The 22,155-nt window shown below is 38.1% G+C and overlaps 1 protein-coding gene across 3 annotated transcripts in view; it reads right to left on the bottom strand.

Annotated features, from left to right (window-relative positions):
• Nucleotides 1-22,155, bottom strand: part of Rock2 (Rho associated coiled-coil containing protein kinase 2) — a 104,808-nt gene that overhangs the window by 62,307 nt on the left and 20,346 nt on the right. For all 3 annotated transcript variants that reach the window (XM_057790218.1, XM_057790219.1, XM_057790220.1), the window contains exons 2-3: nucleotides 4,105-4,186; nucleotides 2,150-2,250 (exon numbers count right to left, since the gene is read on the bottom strand). In XM_057790218.1, the coding sequence (XP_057646201.1) occupies nucleotides 2,150-2,250; nucleotides 4,105-4,186 (183 nt within the window). The remainder of the gene's footprint in view (nucleotides 1-2,149; nucleotides 2,251-4,104; nucleotides 4,187-22,155) is intronic.

Below are 22,155 nucleotides of genomic sequence, written 5' to 3'. Positions count from 1 at the left end.
AAAAAACAAAAAAAAACAGAAGAAAGAAACGCATCGATGTTTCCTTTACAATCTTACTTCTTTAAAGGAATCTGTCTAAGGTAATAAAAGCAAAGCCAAAGTAAATAAGATACAAGCTCTTGCGTCAGGCACCAGATTCATAGAATGTCGTTTTCATTTTTAAAAACACATGATTTTGGTTAACAGCAACAACAAAAATAAAATCTTATACCTACATATTCTTCTTCCATTCCTTTGACACACTTCATCATAATGACATTAGTAGGAACATGGTGTAGGAGGTCCTTCTATGTGTTGTTTTCATTGGTTGAATAAAGAAACGGCCTTGGCCTTTTGATAGGGCAGAACTTAGGTAGGCGGAGTAGACAGAACAGAATGCTGGGAGGAATAAGGGCAGAGCCAAGATGCCATGGATCTCCTGCCTGGGACGGACACCAGTTAGAATCTTGCTGGTAAGCCACAGTTATGTGGCAATGCACAGATTGATGGGAATGGGTTGAATTGGAATGTAGGAGGTTGGACAATGGGAGGTTGGAGCTGATGGGCCAGGCAGTGTTTAAATGAATACAGTTTCTGTGTGATTATTTCGGGGTTAGGCTAGCTGTGTGGCTGGGACAAAAAGCAGGCCCTTTTTCCTCCCTAAATAATTACTCTAACATTAAAACATGGGAAGTTGGGTCAAGACACGATGGCATGTACATTTAATCCCAGTACTCAGGAGTCAGAGGCATGCAGATCTCTGAGCTGGGAGGTCAACCTGGTCTACACAGAAAGATCTTGTCTTAAAACAAAACAAAGCATGACCAGTTTGACTAATAAATGTACCTCAGCTAATACATGTGCACTTGCCTAGCTTATGTATAGCCTTGAGCTAGATCCCCAACACAATGTAAAACAGAGCATGAGGATGCATGCCTGTAAGTACAGTACTTGGAAAATGGAAGATCAAAAGTTCAAGGTCATCAGCAACTACATACTGAATTCTAGGCCAGCCTAGAATGTAAGAGATCCTATCTAAAAAATACAAAACCAAAAAGCAAACAACTAAAAGAAAAACAAGGATAAGTCAAGATCTATTCAAAATCCAAGTCCAAATTCTAGTATCTCTTCCATAAGTAGAATAAATTATAAGTATGCAAAAAACAATATTTTTGTATAAATTGTGATTTAGCTCTATATATAAAATAAGCAATAAAATAAAAAAAAACAGCCCTTAGGAAGTACTCTAGGCAGCATGACTTAGTAATTCACTTAATCCACAGTAATTCCACAGTAACCCTCATAAAATAGGTGATCCTGTCTCTGTTCTCCAGGTCAGAACTTAGAGAAGAACTTACACTTAAAATGATCACTGTTTCTCATTGCCATCAAGAGGATAAAACACTGTAGGTTCAAAGAACAGAACTAGAATCTAAGAACAAACACTGGACCTCTCATGCTTAAGAATTCAAAACAGAATAACCATTATAATGCCTCATTTAATATAAATACACAATTTAATGTTAAGAGTTATAATATTTACACTTTTACCTCCAGAAATAGTTTCTTCATTGTGATATATGTGTATATATAAGATATATACATATCATACATACATATGTATATACACACACATACATATATATCATACTCACTGTATGGCTGGGCTGGCCTTGAAATCAGAGATTGGTCTGCCTCAATATCCTGAATGCTGGGTGGGATTAAAGACATTTGCCATCATGATCTTTCTTAATAATTATTACAGCTTTCATACAGTATAATGCCAGAGTATAATATAGTATAGTACTAATTTATAGGCAGATCACATGTGAAACCAAACTGGCATTATTCCAAATCATTGTGTTTTAAAGGTGGAATACTGTTAGTAACAGGCTACCTCTTTTGAAAGATGGAAGCACTGAGGCTCACAAGGATAGAATGACTTCATCAAAGACATAAAACTAATTCCTCAGCTGGGCATGGTGGTGCATGCCTTTAATCCCAGCACTCAAGAAGCAGAAGCAGGCAGATCTCTGTGAGTTTGAGGCCAGTCTGGTCTACAGAGTTGAGTTCCAGGATAGACAAAGATACACAGAGAAATCTTGTCTCAAAACAAACAAAAAAACAAAAACAAAACAAAAAAGGTAGTAAGAACCAAACAAATCCTTACCAACTGAACTTCACCAAAAGCACCTCTGCCAATAACTTTTACAACATCATAATCTTCTGCTTTCATCTGTAACCCTCTGATTTTTTTCACAATTTTCTCATCTATAATAGAAAGATCACCATATTTTAACAGCAATCATTAGAAATATTCAAAAATAGTTATAATATTTGTAGAAATTTTTACTTCTAGATTCTAGAATTTTCAACTGATCCTGTTAGTCTTTAAAGGATCCTATTTTAAAACTTTAAAATGTGGGAATCGGTGTAGTATGGTGACAGACTGCTTAGTTAACAAGTGAGGTCCTAGGTTCTATTCCCAGAATCGAAATAAATACTCTAAGAAGCATGCTATCTCTGCATCAAGGAACCAAAGCTCTGTGATTTGTTGGCACATGTCCATGAAGATCACTAACTGCTAAAGCTGTTCCGCTTCTCACCCCTCTGTATGCAAGAGACATCAAGGACCCAAGCAATCTTGATTCTTTATCAATCATGGCAGAAAGCAATCACAAAGTCAGGCATGTCACCCAGGACCAGGAGGCTAAACATAAGGACTATACATTTCAGGGCATCCTCGGTGTTATTACTAGATGTTATCTCAAAAGAGAAAAGGAAGGAATGAAATTACTTGTTATTCCAAATTTAGTAACGATGCTTTAAAAGGCAGCAATCATTTATTTCAAAAATATCAACTACTACAGTAACTATTAAATTGAAAAATACCCTAGTACTGACCATTCCAAAAGAAAGGATTTAGCTGCAAGAATAAAGAGGACGCACTAATTATTCTGAAACTCCCCCCCCCATTAGACATTTTTAGAATTTTAAGTTTTCTGTGTTATATATTTAAGAGTGTGGGTCTGTATGAGTGTGGTGCCCTCAGAAACCAGATGAGGGGTATCAGATTCCCTAGGAGTTAGTAACAGGTGGTTGTGAGCTGCCTGACCTGGGTGCTGGGAACTGAAGTCAAGTCCTTAATAGCTGGGCCATCTCCAGGACCCTTGGATTAACTTTTTCCTTTTTTTGGAGACTGCCTTGCTTTGTAGTCTAGGCTAGCCTTAAATGTGCAATAGTCCTCCTGCCTCAGCCTCCTGGATTGCTACATACAAGCATAATCCACCATGCCCAACTCACTTTGAGAATATATTTTCAGAATCTACTAATTTCAACATAATACTAACAAACATTAAGGATAACCATATATATATATATATATATATATATATATATGAGATACTAAGTGCTATTACATCATTTTTCCTTAACAAGACTTAATATACATAAATTACTGAAACAAAGCTTATCAAAGTCTTCTGGGTAAATAAAAGCAATGTTATAGAATTACAATAATTTAAAATTTTGCTTAGATCAAGCATAACCAAGAGTTATAGGGTTTTAACAATTTCTATAAATCTAATCTTTTAAATCTTATTTAATTTACATATTGTAACTTAGTTTAGCAAAGTTACTTTGAAAATACAAAATATTATTTTTAAATGAAACAAAAAGCACACTTAATACAAGCAAGTTCAATAAGCTAAGAAGAATGACCCCATAGGCTCATATAGTCTAATGTTTAGTCACCAGAGAGTGGCATTATTTCCAAGGATTAGAAGGATTAGGAGGTGTGGTCTTATTGGAGGAAACATGTCACTGGAGCTAGGCTTTGGGTTTCAAGTCCATGCTGGGCCCAATGTCCTTCTTTTGACCTGCAGATCAGGATGCAACTCTCAGCTACTGCTCCAGCATAATGTATGTCACCTGGCTTCCTGCCATAATGGACTAAATCTCTGAAACTGTAATCAAGAGATCTTTTGGTCATGGTATCTCTTCACAGTAATAGAATGGTGACTAGGTCATAGGTTAACAAAGTTAAGAGATATAAGTACCAAAACACATCTCATTTAAAGCTCAGCTATGTGTCCAAACATTAATAGTAAAAATAAATATACTTACATCTATTTAAGAAATTATCTATATTTTTATTTTTTCTCAAAGCAGGAAAATCCAAGTCAAGGACCAAGGAATTTAAGCCATCCTGTTAAAAAATAAAGGTAAAAAGCAAGTTTTTATAATTCTGAAGCATTCAAAAAGTCTTTAAATATTATATATGCTATTCCCACTGAGTAAATACGAACCCACATTGATATATTGTACTGACTCTCCATTCCCAACAGTTTGAACAAGTTTCCTAACCTGAGAATGTTAGCTGAGAAGCTGGGAATACACACAAAATCAGTAAAGTTTGTGAGTTTGATACTCAGTAAAGCAAAGAAAGATAAATGTAGCTTATAAATTTTTGCTCATTTAAAATAATTTTGTTTATTGCACATGGAAGGAGGGAAGGGAAGTACCAAAATAAATATGATGACATTGTTCTCCAGGTAAATGGATGGAACCAGAAAGAATCATACTAAGGAAACCCAGACCCAGGGTGACAAACACTGCATGTTTTCTCATTGGAGGCCCCTACTCCCAAATTTTCAGATGTGAACACATATCCTAGAACAAATGCAGATAGATGATTTAAGAGGCCAGCCTAGGCTTATATTGTTTCACAATAATGCCTGCTTTCTATTTCACCCAGAAAAATCTGCCCTTCAGGGTTTTGGGGTTTTTTTTTGGGGGGGGGGGTTCGAGACAGGGTTTCTCTGTGGTTTTGGAGCCTGTCCTGGAACTAGCTCTTGTAGACCAGGCTGGTCTCGAACTCACAGAGATCCGCCTGCCTCTGCCTCCCAAGTGCTGGGATTAAAGGTGTGTGCCACCACCGCCAGGGTTTTTTTTTTAAGTAAACACTTTGGGGGGGGGGGTATCAAATATCTGCCTCATCTTACCCCCACCAGCACATGCATACTTACCTTTTAAAAGGGGGGTGGATGCATAAGTATTATGGATGGATATGGATGGTTAAGGAGAATCTAATTCATACTTCTCTGCTCTACTTTACATTTGGCAGCTCATAACATTTTATTTGGAAAGGGAGGAAATTCCCACTATTAGAAAGCAATACAGGGTCTGGAGAGATGGCTCAACAGTTAAGAGCACTGACTGCTCTCCCAGAGAACCTGGGTTCAATTCCCAGTACCCACACTGCAGCTTACAACTGTCTTTAATTCTAGTTCCAGGGGACCTGACACTCTCACACAGAAATACACACAGACACACATAAAAATTAACCAATCTTTTTTTTTTTTTAAAAATGAGGTTTTTAAAAGGAAGCAATACTAAAGCCAAATAATATGTACAAATGTAGCTTTAGAAGTGCAGTTAGTAACCACTGCCACCTATAACTCCTGCTTACCATTCCTTCATTTCTGGCACTCCCCTGAGCAGGACTAAGGATTTCTTGTCCATCAAGTACATATTAGCAACTTATTAAACAAAATTATACATGTCAGGTAGTAGCAGTACAGGCCTTTAATTCCAGCACTCAGGAGGCAGAGTTGGGCCATCTCAAAGAAAAAAAAAATCAAGCCTTGAGCATTTAATCAAGGCTGCAAGTGCGGACATGTTTGTAATGTTGGGCACAACTGCCAAGAGACTTAGTGATCACAACTTTATTAATCACCATAAATTTTCTTACTCTTTTGGTTAAAAGTTTGATCCTATTCTAATTTCTCCAATATTCATGTGCATGGCTTTTCAGAACACATATTTTGGGGCTGACAGGACAGCAAGATGGGTAAAGGCATCTATCTACCACCAAGTCTGACAACCTGGTTCAGTCTCTGACTCCCACATGATAGGAAAGAGAATTCCCAAGATGTTCTCTGACTTCTTCTTGTGCACATACACCAACACCCACACATTAAAAACGAATCATCATCCAACAAGCCATTTAAGAACCCAGACAATGATGTTACTGTCCTGAATTGAATCAAGCATTGAACTAATTTTCATTAAATGTAATGATAATGATTTGGGAAATCTAGCTTTTCTGTTTTGCCCCATTTACATCAAAGGAGCAACTCTAAAAATTCAGACAGTGCCAGAAAACATCAGTTCTCCCAGTATTTTGCTTTGTTTTGACTGATATATATCAGAAACAATTGGTGGAAAATGCAGTTTTCTTGACATCATATGCCTTGGAAGGTGCTGAAGAATAAGAAATGAGAAGAGCAAGGAAACTGCACTGAGAGACTTACTAGACAGCTGGAGAAAAGCACTCACATGTTCTAAACTACCGTCAAATACATTCTGGCCACTGTTTTAACAGAAACAACCAAAGAAGACAAATGCATACTCAGCATCAAATTACTTCTTTAATACTAATACTAAAGAAAGCTTTTCTAAGAGTCGCCACGGCAGAGGTGGTTCTGTGGCTGAAATACAAAACTCTTGAACGCCACATACTTTTAAGATCTGTCCTCTATCAGAGAACACAGAAACTTAAAAACAGTGCTAAACATATTCAAAGAGCAAGTTTTTACAGCCAAGGCACAGAGCACTGTAATACAACATCTCACTAACACTAAAATTTTATAAAAATAAGGGTGTGAAAGTGTTAAGAAAATATTTTCAATCCTTTGTGGTGAGCTGAAAAACTACCACGAAAGCTTCTACTTTTATACAAAAGTTTTCAGGGTAATCTTTCACAACACACTTCAAAAAGTCATTGAACTTACAGATGAATTATATATTCTTCTATAAAAAGTTAAATTGCTCTAAATTTACTGAGTTTGCCTCACTATAACAAGTTATTAACAACAGTATCCTGGTGAATACTTTTAGTGAGAAGTCTAAGTAAGGACAACAGAAAACGACAAAAAACAATTTTAATGTTTTGAAAAGAAAGTAATGCTATAGAGGAAATATTATGAAAAGGGATGTCTGGAAATGTCACCAGGAATATGTGAGTACTGCTGAGTAACATGTTCTGCATCTTGGGATGAATAAACTATGTTAACTTGCATGCTTAAAATCTTTAAACTATATTCTGGGTTTGGAAAGATGGCCCAGCATCTGAGAGCACTAACTGCTCTTCCAGAGGACCCGGGTTCAATTCCCATTACCCACATGGCAGCTTACAGCTGTCTGTAGCTCATGTTCCAGGGATCTGGTGCCCTCATACAGACATAAGTGCAGGCAAAACACCAATGTATATGAAATAAAATTAAAATTAAAAAAGCAATCTTTAAACTATATGCTAAACCAGCTACAACTAAAAGCAGCTGCATTATTTTTGCTCGTTTACTTTGTTGCATCGCTGTTGCTGCTTACTGTTAGGTGCATGTACATGAACTACTGAAAAACAGTTTTAGAAGAATTAAATTCCACCTTTATACAGTAATGCCCTCTTTATCTCTGATGGGAGTGTTCTGCTGTGCACAGTGCCTAATGTTAACAAAGTCCCTCTAGTCTGTTACAGAGCATACACATGCACAAAGATACCTTGCCCTTGAGGGCAAGGGCACCAACTAGCTCCTTGTGGTGACAGAGGCAGCACAGTTGAGTGGATTAAAACATAAAATTGTATTATTAAAATACAAAAAATGCAGCTAATCTAGTTCATTTTTAAGATCTACCCTCTATCACCAGAGAAAGCAGAGGCTTACTAAGTCTCAACAACCACAAAAAAAGTTATTAGTTGGTGAACAGAATCAACAAATTTACTACCTGGTGTGTTGTGTGCCCTTCTGTTATGGAATATTATTCTAACTATGTAAAGGTGTGTTAACATTTGTTTCTGCTACTTTTGTTACCCATGCAATGACCTGTTACATTTGTTTGATTAAATAAAATTAACCTGGAGTCAGGAGGCTGAATCAGCAGCTAACTGACAGGAGGAACTAAGTGTAGGGAGGGTTCTTTAGTGGGAAACAGGAACAAGGAGAGGTTAGCTACTGCGCTAGCAGGATTTCACCTCAACCTTTGAATCCTGATCTACAGAAGGATAGAGATTTAGATAAAGTTTCCTTTAGAGGCCAGATGTCTCTGTTGTAAGGTATTGTTACATCCTTCTGGGGTCTTTGATGGCATTAAAAGACTAAATAGCTAGCTTTAGTTTTCCTTAGTTATGACAAAAAGTAAATCAGGTATAAAACTTTGGAATCACTAAGATAGATGATGGAGTATTGTAGTAGGAGGCCACTTGTTCGTCCCAGCCACACAGAACCAAAATAACCACACAGAAACTATTTTTTTTAAAACACTGCTTGGCCCATTAGCTCTAACTGCTTTTTTTTTTTTTAAAGATTTATTTATTTATTATGTATACAACATTCTGCCTGCATGTATGCCTGCACACCAGAAGAGGGCACCAGATTTCATCATAGATGGTTGTGAGCCACCATATGTTTGCTGGGAATTGAACTCAGGACCTCTGGAAGAGCAGCCAGTGCTCTTAACCTCTGAGCCATCTCTCCAGCCCCCTAGCTCTAACTTCTTATTGGCTAACTCTTACATCTTAATTTAACTCATTTCTATTCATCTGTGTATCGCTACATGGCTACGGCATACCAGCTAAAGTTCTGGCGTCTATCTCCGGCAGGGCTACATGAATTCTAACACTGCCCTTTCCTCTCTGAGCATTCAGTTTAGTTTTCCCCACCTACCTAAGTTCTGCCCTGCCATAGGTCGAAAGCAGTTTCTTTATTCATTAATGGTAATCACAACATACAGAGGGGAATCCCATGTCACCTCCCCTTTCCTGTGTAAATAAAAAAGGAAGGTTTTAATTTTAACATAGTAAAATTATATATAACAAAACAGATATCAAGCAAGAATTATAGTTCTTTTATCATAACTAAGGAAAACTGTAACTATAAATTCTTCAACTATATCAAAGACTCCAGAAGGATATAATATTTATTACAGGAAGCACATTGTAAGCAACTTCCACAACTCTAGAATTGACAGACATCTCACTGCCTGGACAGTCACCCAAAGTTCTTCTGTACCGTTAGGGCATTCATCTTCAGCCTACAGGCCCATAGTATCTGGCAGACTTTTCCAAGAAGCAGGAAATTTCAAAGACAGTTCTGCCTATATCAGCAGTTTGTCAGTCACTTTCTTCTGTGCCCTGCAGAATGTCTTGCAGACTCATGAAACAGGAACCCCGCAGGCTGTTTCTCACCTTTAGGCAAGTTCAGCAGTCATCTCTCTGTGGGTCCTGCATGTCCAGTTCATCAAGCAGTCCAGGCAAGTGCAGTTTCTTGCCCAAATGGCTAGCCAACTCCAGAAGGAGACTCTTCAATGCCCATCTTTCTCTTGAAGTAATTGGTGCTGCCAGGAGCAGATGTGTCTCATTGTCATGAAAAGTCCTAAATTCTTAAACATTTTAAATGCCATATTCTGAAGGTCTTTGAAAGTTTGAAGAATGTCTGTCCACCTGAAATATAGCTCTGTGCATCTAGAAAATCTAAGTAACATGACTATAAGCTTGACTATTATAGATGATTATCTATTAACCTATATTTCTTAATTATACATTAATTTCTAAATGAGCTGCACAAACACAATACCTTAATCAAGATCAGAAATACATATACACAGCATAACAAAACTGACCTTAAATTTGTATCAATAAACCAACCCATACCAATGAAAATCTCTATAGCAGAGTATTTTCTCTGAATTTGCTAAATACAAATGGATTGAATACTGTAAATGTAATTCTTACTTGAAAACTTTTTTTTGTATACTGTTTTACTAAGTTAAAGCTAACACTCTTCATTTTAGTTAGACAAAAATGGGGAAATATTGTAGAATATTGGTTTAAGATGTGTTACATTCATTTATGCTATGGAATATTTGTTAATGATGCAAAAATATGTCACATTCTTTTATGTTGCATTTGTTTAACTTTGTAAAGCTGTATTACTTTGCCTGTCTAATACACCTGATTGGTCTAATAAATTGCTGAACGGCCAACAGCTAAGCAGAAGAAACAGGCAGGGCTGGCATGCAGAGAAAATAAATAGGAGGAGAAATCTAAGAGAAGGGAGAAGAGGGAGGAGTGAGAAAAGGAGAAGAGGAGGACACTAGAGGCCAGCCACACAGTCAGCCATGGAGTAGGAAGGAAAGAAAGATGTATAGACTAAAGAGAGGTAAAAAGCCCAGAGCTAAAACATAGTTAAAGAGAAATGGGATAATTTAAGTTAGAAAAGCTGGCTAGGAACAAGTCAAACTAAGGCCAGGCATTCATAAGTAATAAGTCTCTCTGTATTTATTTGGGAGCTCAGTGGCAGGCTTCCAAAGAACAAAAGGGGGGGGGGGACCACTACATCTTTCATTTGTATTTTTACAAAAAACAAAAAAAGGAACAAAAACAAAACAAACAAAAAACAGAAAAACAAGAACTATGACAGTCCAGCCAGGAGCAAAGAAAATTCAAGTGAGAACCTGATTTTCAAAATCATTGCAATGAGGGCTGGAGAGATGGCTCAGTGGTTAAGAGCATTGCCTGCTCTACCAAAGATCATGAGTTCAATTCCCAGCAACCACATAATGGCTCACAACCATCTGTAATGAGGTCTGGTGCCCTCTTCTGGCCTGCAGACATACATACAGACAGACTATTGTATACATAATAAATAAATAAATAAATAAATAAATAAATAAATTTTTTTAAAAAGAATAAACAAAATCCTTGCAATGATATGAAGACAAACTTTAAAAACTGCAAAGTATTTTTTATTTAGTGAAAAATATTGATACATTAGTAAAATCAAGTAATATTTTAAATGGTTATTTGGAAATATACCTTTCATTTTAAAACTTTTATTTTATGTATAATGCACTATATAAATAACAAAACATCTATTTTCAAATATTTTAAAAAATTCCTTCCTAACAGGTCACAAGATTCGGACTCTATACAAGGAGTAGGTGTTTCTCCTTGTTCCCCAGTTCTCCATAACCATTCTTCTTCGTCCCTTCCTGAGAACTCAGCTTTGCATCAGATCACCTATGACTCACTACCATTTCTTAAGCTACCCACAACCCCCCAAGGCTCTCTAATCTCAGTCTCTATAATGCCCTTGTGCATTGTTACACTGTCCAAGACTAATCTTATAATTAAACACTCATTCCCATGATAACATCACCAATAACCACAACACCTCCATAATTTCAATTTTAAATACTTTGTCTCTACTTTAAGCATCATCTTATCTTTCTAGTGTATTCTAATGCAGTGGTTCTTAACATGTAGGTAACAACTCCTTTGAGGGTTGAATGACCCTTTTACAAGGGTCGCATATTAGATATCCTGCGTATCAGATACTTACATTACGATTTATAAAAATAGCAAAATTACAATTACGGAGTAGCTACAAAAAATTTATAATTTTGGAGTCATCACAAAATGAGGAACTGTATTAAAGGGTTACAGCATTAAAAAGGTTGAAAAGCACGGCTCTAAATGCCTCTCTCTTAGTCAGGGTTGTTACAGGGAGCGGGGCCCCTTGTTCCGGTCGCTCGGTTATCTTACGCCCAAAATAATCACACAGAAATTGTATTCATTAAAACACTGCTAGGCCATTAGCTCCAGCCTCCTATTGGCTAACTCTCACATCTTGATTTAACCCATTTCTATTAATCTGTGTTCACCATGAGGTCATGGCTTACTGGGAAAGATTTAGCATGTCTGGCCTGGCAGTTCCATGGCGGTTCTCTGACTCTGCTTTCTTCCTCCCAGAATTCAGTTCTGTGTTCTCCGCCTACCTAAGTTCTGCCGTATCAGGCCAAGCAGTTTCTTTATTGATTAACCAATGAAAGCAACACATAAACAGAAGGACTTCCTACATCACAGGGTTTTTATTGATACCATGACAATGGCAATCCTATAAGAAAACATTGGGGTGGCTTGTTCATAATTTTAGAGGTTCAGTCCATTATCATCATGGCCAGCAGACATGGTGCTGGCCACCTCTTGATCAGGCCACAGGAAATGACTGCAACACTGAGTAAACATTATGCCAAAGAGACTTCAAAGCCTGTCTCCACAGTAATATACTTCCTTCAACAAGTCGACAATTCCAATATTCCTTTGATCCAACAGCAACCTTCAATCCAGATTCTGTCTCTTCCTACTCTGCTTCATCCTCTTCCTTCCCATACTCTTCATAGAACGTAAACTCCACAGCCAATCATCACAATCACACCCTTCCACTTATGTCCCAGCTGGTCTCTCAATCCTACTATTCTGACTGACAACATTGATAGCCCAATTCTTTCGCTACTCAATTCTCATTCATATTCACTCATATATTTATTCTCTCTCTTTTGTTCCTTTCATTATTATTATATTAATATTAATTATAATATATTAATATTGTTATAATATATTACTCATTTTATAGTAGGAAAACAAAGGCTCTTGAAGCCACTTCCTACACAGCCATTACTCCCTTTATCTTTACAAGAAAACTGTTTGAAAGAAATATTTACAGTAGCTGTCTTTAGCTCTGGTGCTCCCATCAATTTAGGCCTCAATCCAATGAGTTCTACCCCCACCTACTACAATAACAGAACAGTTCAAGCTCATCAATGACCTACACACCATTCAGTGACCAGATCTGCTCACATCTGTGGTAGTCTCTGTGCAATTCTTGAGAAACTTTCTTCAGTTGGCTTTGATAAATACAAAAGGTTTTCTAGTATCTTTCTCATTGTCCTATCTGTCTCCTTCATTAGCTTTTTCCTGTGCTGGCTTCCTGCATTTTAAACCCACTTGCTCTATAGCATTCATTCTGTTTCATGTCTGCAAATGCCATCTGTGTGCTAATGGGTTCTAAATTCATTGTCTTTCCCATCAAAGAAAGAAAAAAAAAACCCCTCAAATCCATGACTAGTCTCTCAAACAACATCCAGAGCTATGTCCTATTTCTTCTCACTACAACCACATCTACTCAGTCTTACAGATCTCAATGAATAGCAATCCCACCCTTCCCAATACTCAGACCATTTGGGTATCAAGCTGGACCTCTTCTCTCTTAAGCTCAAATTTAACACACACAAATCCTGCTAGCATGGCTTTCAAAGTGAATCCGGAGCCCCTCCAGTTGCACCATCCCTACAAGTCACCATCACTTTGCAAGCTTGAGTTCTTGTAAACACCCACTACCAGGCTTTTTTGCGGTCTTGCCTTCCCCTCCTCTAAGATTACTTAACAAAATGCCAAGAATGCTTCTGTCACTCTGCTACTCAGAATATCCAGTATCTTCCTACTTCAATGTGAGTAAAGCACAAACTCCCAGTTATGAACTAACTTATCTATTACTTTTACTCATTCTGTCGCAGCCACACTGACCTTTTAAAAGTTTTAGAGTCACCAAGGGAGCCCCAAGCATGGAATGAGTAAAACTGGAATAGATAGGTAGATGATAGATAGACAGACAGACAACAACTAGGGGCTTATCAAGAAGGGATATGTGAGCAGCACCCATAGCCCTGTGGGGTTAAGAGACTGGCTCCATATGGAGAAACCAGACAAGTTAACCATAAAACAACAGGCGTCTACTTCACATCAGCAGCAGAAGTGCAAACACAGAAGAAGTGGTTGGAATAACAAACAGTACTGTAGTGAAACAGGGAGTCGATGTGAATTTGTGGATCTCAAGATCTAAAGACAGACATGGAAATGTGAACCCAGTTGTTGTGCAGGCCTGCTTCCTCTCTCCCTCATTCTCTCTACCCTACACCCTGGATCTACACCCAGATCTTTCCTCTGGATTTGGCTTTTTGAAGTAGAGGTTCTCAGTCTGTGGGTCACAACCCCTTTGGGGATTGAACAACCCTTACACAGTAGTCACCTAACACCATCCTGCATATCAGATATTTACAATGTGACTGATAACAGCATCAAAATTAAGGTTATGAAGTAGCAAAAAAAAATTTATGGCTAGGACTCACCATAAGAACTGTATTAAAAGGTCACAGCGTTAAGAAGGTTGACAACCTCTGGTTTAAAGGGTCTAGTTACAGAGATACTCCAACAGCCATGAGTCCATTTAGCATTCATCTTGGCTTTGAAATACTACTCCCAAAAAGGAGAAAGTCCTTAAGGAAATGGCTGATTACAAGGCTGAAGCAAGAAAATGACAAGATGATCCCATGGTATCTTTCACCAAAAAGAAAAGTATAGCAGTCATAAAATGGCATTATCTACTCACATGCACTGTATATTTTTAAAGTCAATATAGTTATAGAAAATTAAGGGAATTTTGAGTGAGGAACACATAAGACCATTCTTATTATTTCTGCAAGCTTTCTGAGGCTTTAAAATTACTTGACGCTTTTTTTTCCCCAAGACAGGGTTTATCTGTGTAACAGCCCTAGTTGTCCTAAAACTCATGCTGTAGACCAAGTTGGCCTCGAACTCACAGAGATCCGCCTGCCTTTGGGATTAAAGGTGTGTGCCACCATCACCTAGCTTACTTGAGGTATTTTTGAAGCTATGTTTTTAATTGAAATAAAATACCACTTTCCTCCCTCGGGCCCCCTCCAGTTACCTGCCTCAAGCCTCTTCCATGTACCCCCACACCGTTTCAGGTTTATAACAACATCATCATCATTATCATCATCACTATTATTATTGAGTGTATGTGTGTACAACTTGCTGTGTCTATTTTTGTTGCATATTTGCATATGGTTTCAGGGCTGACCACTTTGGATTGAAAACCAAAAGGGCGCTCATGCCTGGGAGAGGTTACCTGTCCTCCCGGTGGTTATCAGTTGCCTATAGTTCTTGTCTAGGGGTGGGGCCCCACAAAACCTTCTCCCTTCCATGTTAACGTGCTCACTGCAATTGCCACAGTTCTGGTCTTGTTTACGCAGCCATTTTTGGAGAGACTGTTTCACAGCAGACCTCATATTCTGGCTCTTAAGAATCATTTTGTTCCCTCTTCTATGCATAGTGACTGATGGTGATAATTCAAAGGGGGGCATGAAGGCTAGCATGGGATGAATGGCTTCTAGTGGAAAATCTGGGCTCTGACCAGAGCCAGTTAGTAAGTAAGCAGCTGCAGAAGCCAGTGTTTTATAATAGTAATGGAGGGTTACCCTCCCCCAGAATAAAATCTTACAGAAGAATACTAACTAATGAATGTACAGGAATAAATGAACTAGAAAACCGCCATCTGATAACAGCAAATTAAAAATTGGGAAAATTTCAATGGATTCTAAAACTAGTGAGTAAAAGTAAAATAAAAATACCTCCTCACAGCCGGGCGGTGGTGGCGCACGCCTTTAATCCCAGCAATCGGGAGGCAGAGGCAGGCGGATCTCTGTGAGTTCGAGACCAGCCTGGTCTACAAGAGCTAGTTCCAAGACAGGCTCCAAAACCACAGAGAAACCCTGTCTCGAAAAACCAAAAAAAAAAAAAAAAAAACCCTCCTCACAAAGTAACGGGGGCTAGAGAGAAGGCTCGGTATTAAGAGCATGTGCAGTTCTTGGCAGCTCACAACATACTCACTAATCACGAAAAAGAAAAACTGAGAGACAGCAGAGATTCTCTTTAAACAGTGGTCAGTGCTAACATCACCAACGATCACATCAAATACATAACCACCTAAAAGATTTGAAAACACAGCAACATTTCTGTGATATCAGCCAAAAATACCAGCAGGTTCTAATCAAAAGGAAACACTAGAAAACCCAAGTTCAGAGATAACAAGTTGTAATCTTCAAAACTCTGGAGAGCAGCAGCAAGGTCAAAAGAAAGGCTTCTCAGGGCTGTTCCAGATTTTAAAGACTTAGAGAGGCATGAAAATTAGATGAAATGCTTGATACTAGATCACCATCACTTTGAATCAAGATTACTTGGACAATAGTTAAAGGGGGTCTCTATGTAAAGGATGTACAAAAGTTATTTTCAATTGTTTCAAAATAAAAGAAAGGCCTTTAAAGTGGGTTATGCCAGGTATGTTCTCGGCTCAGACTGTAGACAAGCTATTTCCCTCCAGAGGACTCACACTGTATTGTATTTCCCAGTCAGATCTCTACTTTTCAAGATTTTACTTTCTAAACTTTAAACACTGTGTTTCTTGTCCTGGTCCTTCTTTCCCCTTACCTTATATACCAACTACTATAATATGGCTCCCATATTATATAAAAAATAAACTGGGGGGAAGGGAATGTTGATGTTTTGGTCATTGCAACAATTCCAAGACTCAATTTCCGAGTTAAGCTGGGGTGGAAGGAATAAATAGTAACTCATATTCTTGGGATATAAACTTAACACTCAATCACAAAATAGGTTCACTTTCTCAATAAAATGCAATGCACTATGAAACAGGTAAACTAACCCCACTGATGCTCTGGTATATCTTTTCTACAAAACTCTACAACAGGAATGAATGACCTAATAGTCTTGTTCCAAGGAGCTTAGTGAATAAGCCTATTTCCATGCGAAAGCTAGTGCTGAAGCCAGCTAACACAGCAAGAGAATACCAGCACCACATGAAATTCAGTATTAAAACACCAAATATGGCTAGGCATAGTAGTGCATTCCAGCTACTAGAAGGTTGAGGGAAAAATTAATGAACTCTTGAATCCAAATAAAGTTTTAAAAAGGAAACGGGGTATGATGGTACACTCTCTAATACCAGAAGGAGAGTCAAGAGGACTCAAAGCCAGCCTAGGCTACAAAGAGAATTTCAAGGCTAGACTGGGCTACATGAAAGTATACTAAAAACAAACAAATGAGTTGTGCAGAGAATGCAGCTCTGCGGCTTGGCTGGCATGTATGAACCCCTGGGTTCAATTCCCAGCACTAAAAAAAAATAAAATAAACAAGAATTAATTACATCAGACTTGATTACAAAATACAAGTACATGCAGGTAGAAATTCCTCGACAGAAAACAGGATAACACAGAATTTGCTAGGGAATGAAAGTGGTGTGAACCAAGAGATATGTATAAATAAGGTTTATATATTTCATTATCATATTGCCTGGGAAAACTACCAAAGTTATAATTAAAATAACCACAATGGTTTCAATTAGTTTTAGTATTATAACTAAATAATCTATATTTAATGCAGGGGGAATCCAAAAATTCTACGGCTTCTATTGGCTTCTATACACAAAGTAAAGCGTTCAAATCAGTAGCTTCATTTCACAAATGCTCATTTCTCATGGTCTGCCAGGTAATAATGCTGACCTTCATGTGCATAACTGTCAGAATCACAACAGAAAAAAAAATATCATAAGCCAGATAAGGGGGTGCACACCTGTAGACCTAGTTACCCAAGAATCTGAGACAGAAGAATTCATTTAGCACTTGAGTTCAAGGTCAGTTTGGGCAGCAGCACAATAAAATGGGGATGGGGTGGTAACAACTCTAAAGCAAAACAACTTTTTAAAATATAAAAAAAATTGTAAAAATCTGTATTTTTAAGAGTATAAGAATTAGAAAATCAAAATAACAAGTTTAGAGAAGTCAATAAAATAAAAAAAAGATGCATAATAAGCAAGACTGTGAGGAAGGGGATAAAATAATCATAAATAACAATCCCAAGCACAATAAGGAAATACACACATATACACACCCAACTTTCAAAAAGTAAATTCTAAAATGGTAAATTAAACCCCAATAATTACATCTGTTATGAATAGAAAAAGTAACCAATTAAAATAGGCGCAAACATCAAACAGAGCAGACTTTAAGAAAATAGATAAAAGAAAATGTCATAATATAATGACTCTACTTGAAGATGCTAAACACAGTTCCTAAATACATATGAGCAGAATTGATAGAAGCAAAGAAAAACAAACAAACAAAAACCTAATAAATGACAGACCCTTTCCTGGCCAAAGAAACAGTGTACAAAAGGAGCAAATGTAAGACAATAAAAATCATCAACAAACTTGATCTTCAAAAACTGTTAAACATATTTTAAGATTTATTTTTATTTTCTTATTTATGAGTGTGTATGCTAGTGTGTTGAATACATGGCATTTTTGTGGGGGTGCCTACAAAGGCCAGAAGTCTTTGTAGGATTCATGGGAGCCCCTAGAGCAGGTTACAGGTGGTTGGAAGCTGCCTGACATTGGTGCTGGAATCTGAAAAGTACTCTTATCCAATGAACCATCTCTTCAACCAAAATGGGGTTTTGTTGTTGTTTTGGGTTTTTTAAGGTTCATTTATTAATTATGTGTACAGCATCTGCCTACATGTATCCCTGAAGGCCAGAAGAGGGTACCAGATCTTATTACACGGTTGTGAGTCACCGTGTAGTTCCTGGGAATTGAACTCAGGACCTCTGGAAGAACAGTAAGTGCTCTTAACCCCTGAGCCATCACTCAGCCCTGTTGTTTTGTTTTATTTTTTAAGACAGTCTCACTATTTAGCCTTGGCTGGCCCAGAACTTGCCCTATAGACCAGAGTGCTCAACCTCAGAGATCTGCCTCCCTCTGCCTCTGTACAGGGAGTAAAAGTGCTCAGATTAAAAGCAACAGCTACCATACCTTGCCTTCCAGGTGTGTGTGTCTGTGTGTGTGTGTGTGTATTAATTTCATAGAACATGTACAACAGTAACTGGAGAAATGGCTCAGTGGTTAAGAGAACTTGCTACTCTTGCAGAGGACCTGATTTCAGTTCCATGTCTGGCAGTTTCATTACCTTCTGTAACTCCAGCTCCAAGGGATTCCACACACTCCTCTAGCCTCAGAGGGTATGTACGTACACACACACACACACACACGCACACGCATGCACGCACACGCACACGCAGCATAGACACATAAATACACATAGAGACAAGGACACAGTATAGAAAATGATCACACATCCTAGAGAAGCTAAATAAGAAAGTGAACCCAAAGAAAATCGTATAGTCATCCGCCTGGAGAGGGGAAGTAGACAAGATTGCAGGGCAAAAACTGGGAATTTGCGGGTGAGGTGGCATGGGGCAAAGGGGAAATGGGATGAGAAACATGAGAAGGGGAGGATGGGAGGAGCTCGGGGGATTGGAATGGTTGGGATATAGGAAGGGTGGATACGGGAGCAGCGAAGTATATATCCTAACTAAGGGAGCCATCTTAGGGTTGGCAAGAGACTTGACTCTAGAGGGGTTCGCAGGTGATCAGGGAGATGTCCCCAGCTGGTACCTTGGGCAACTGAGGAGAGGGAACCTGAAATGACCCTATCCTATACTGATGAGTATCTTACATATCACCTTAGAACCTTCATCTGGCGATGGATCGAGGTAGAGACAGAGACTCAATTTGGAGCAACGGTCTGAGCTCTTAAGGTCCAAATGAGGAGCAGAAGGAGGGAGAACATGAGCAAGGAAATCAGGACCACGAGGGATGCACCCACCCACTGTGACAGTGGAACTGATTTATTGGGAGCCCACCAAGGCCAGCTGGTCTGGGACTGAATAAGCATGGGTTGAAACTGGACTCTCTGAGCATGGCGGACAATGAAGGCTGATGAGAAGCCAAGGACAATGGCACTAGGTTTCGATCCTAATACATGAACTGGCTTTGTGGGAGCTTAGCCTGTTTAGACGCTCACCTTCCTGGACGTAGATAGAAGACCTTCGTCTTCCCGCAGGGCAGAGAATTTGGACTGCTCTTCAGTATCGAGAGGGAGGGGGAATGGTGTGGGGGGAGGAGAAGAGGAGTGGGGATAGGGGGAGGGGAGTGGGGGGAGGAGGCAATATTTGGGAGGAGGGGGAGGGAAATGGGAAACGGTGAGCAGGTGGAAATTTTAATTTAAAAAGAATAAAAAAAAAGAAAATGATCACGCGCTGAGTCACGAGTTTCAAATTTTAAAGGATTAGATATATAGCTTCCTTATAAAAGCAAAATGTAGCAAAAACAGTGGTAAAGAGCTGATTCTCTTATCTACATCATGTACTTTTACACACAGCACAACCCCAAGTTCAATGCTCTGTAACACAACACACTGACCTGCACTAATCATTTAACATACTTGGAACGAATGACATGCAGGTTTAGCTGCTACTGTATCCAAGGTTAATAATGCCATGTCTTTTGCCAGAATTGATAAAATGCTTCACTTACTTTTTACCCCCCAGTACAAGCTTTGACAAACAAATCCAACAATATGGATAAATTGAGGGAAAAAAACTATGCAAAATTGCACAAAAATATATGCTTTTAGAGTATGTTTTAATTTCTAAGAAATTCTAGAAGAAACATATTATGACAGAAAAGATTAAGTTGTTAGAGAACATGGGAGATTAGACTCACTGTAAAAGGTAATCAGGAAAATTTATAGAGTGAGAAAAGCATTGTATATCTTGGTTGTGCTGGTTAATTAATTAATTAATAAAAAAATGGTATATTGCTGAATGAATAAAACATTATGACAAATAAAAAAGCAAAACTGGCCACAAAAGCCTTTGCATTTCACTTTGCAACAGTGAATGTCTGTCATCTGATATCTCCTTACAGTAACTGTGATTTATGTGCTATCTACATGCCCTATAAAGAAAGCGATTCTACCTTTGCATGTACTGCCTTTTCTGTTACCATTATTCACTCAAACACAATATTTATTAAATGCACTGAAAATACTATTATGAATGATATAAAGTTTGATTTACTGGAAAGCACATTTGTGGGAACCAACACACTGTAATTTCCAACATACCACATATCATACTTACATGTGTAAAATGAGGTCTAATATCTGCTATACTTTACATACCATCAAATCTATTAAGTTTAAAATAATACAGGTGGAAAATATCATTCATTTTCCTTCCAAAGTTCCTTATAACAAATCACTGTTGAAATTAGCAGCATTCAGTCAACTCATAAAACATTATTTGTAAGCCAAGGAGTGGGAAAATTCAACACACACTGAACAGAATATGAGGTAAAACTGATTGTGAAATGACAAGATACCACACAAATAATGATTAAGAACATTAAAGGAATAACTATATTCCTTACATATGTAAAAGATATGGAACAAAAAGAGCAAGCCAAGTGATGATGTACGCACTTTTAATTCCAGCTCTTGGGAGGTATAGGCAGGGAGATCTCTGAGTTCAAGGCCAGCTTGGTCTACAGAGAGAGTTCTAGGACAGTCAGGGCTACGTAGAGAAACCCTGTCTCAAAAGACAAGCAAAAAGAGTAATGCAAATAGATGACTCGAAATAAACTAGACACAAAGGCAAATACTGAATGAGTCTATGTGAACAATTTGCGGAGAAGTATAGCAAAGGTTACAGTGCAGATAGGGAGTTGCTGCTTAATAGGTACTTCTATTTTATGTAATGAAAATTTAAAAATAGATCATGCTGATGGCTGCACAATACTATGAATGTGTTGTGCCATTGAATTGCACATTTAAAGTGACAGAAATGGAAAATTTTATGTCATGTGCATCTGACCACAATACATTTTTTTAAGTTCAAGAAACACTTAGAATGTCCAATACAAATATGTAATACAGGGTACAGAATACAGATCAAAATGTTAGAGACAAAAAAATACCATGTGTGAGACACACAGTACACTAGATGTGACTAAAAGAAGACTAGAGACTGAAAAAGACAAGGGAACCTATCACAGAGCAGCAAACAGAAGAAATCAGAGCTGAAGCACCATCTTTCAGTAATGTGCCAATTTGATCCCCACAAAGGAAGAGGAAAGTGGCACCTGCTGCTTGTTCTCCACACTTTTTAGGTAAAGTGTTTTCTTTTGGTGCAATCATGCGAATCTACCCAAAATAGGGCACTTAAGACGCAAGAATGGGCACTATTCAAAAAAGAATGCTCCAAAAATGTTATAAAACCAGAAATTACCTCCATGCTTATGAGAACCTAACAAGCTAATGTAATGTTTACATTGAGCATAGTAGGCACTCCAAGAGCTGACAGCTAAGTATGAAGGAAAACGATCAGAAAAGGGGAGAAGCTGGGTGGTGATGGTACACGCCTTAAATCCCAGCACAAGAGGCAAAGGCAGGCAGATCTCTGTGGGTCCGAAGACAGCCTGGTCTACAGAACAAGTTCCAGGGCAATCAGAACTACACAGAGAAATCCTGTCTCAAAAAACAAAAACAAAAAAAAAACCTGAATCT

This window comes from Chionomys nivalis, chromosome 1 (genome assembly GCF_950005125.1).
Source record: "Chionomys nivalis chromosome 1, mChiNiv1.1, whole genome shotgun sequence".
NCBI lineage: Eukaryota > Metazoa > Chordata > Mammalia > Rodentia > Cricetidae > Chionomys > Chionomys nivalis.
The sequence above is the reverse complement of the archived record's forward strand: the minus strand, read 5'-3'. Positions and strand labels throughout refer to the sequence as shown.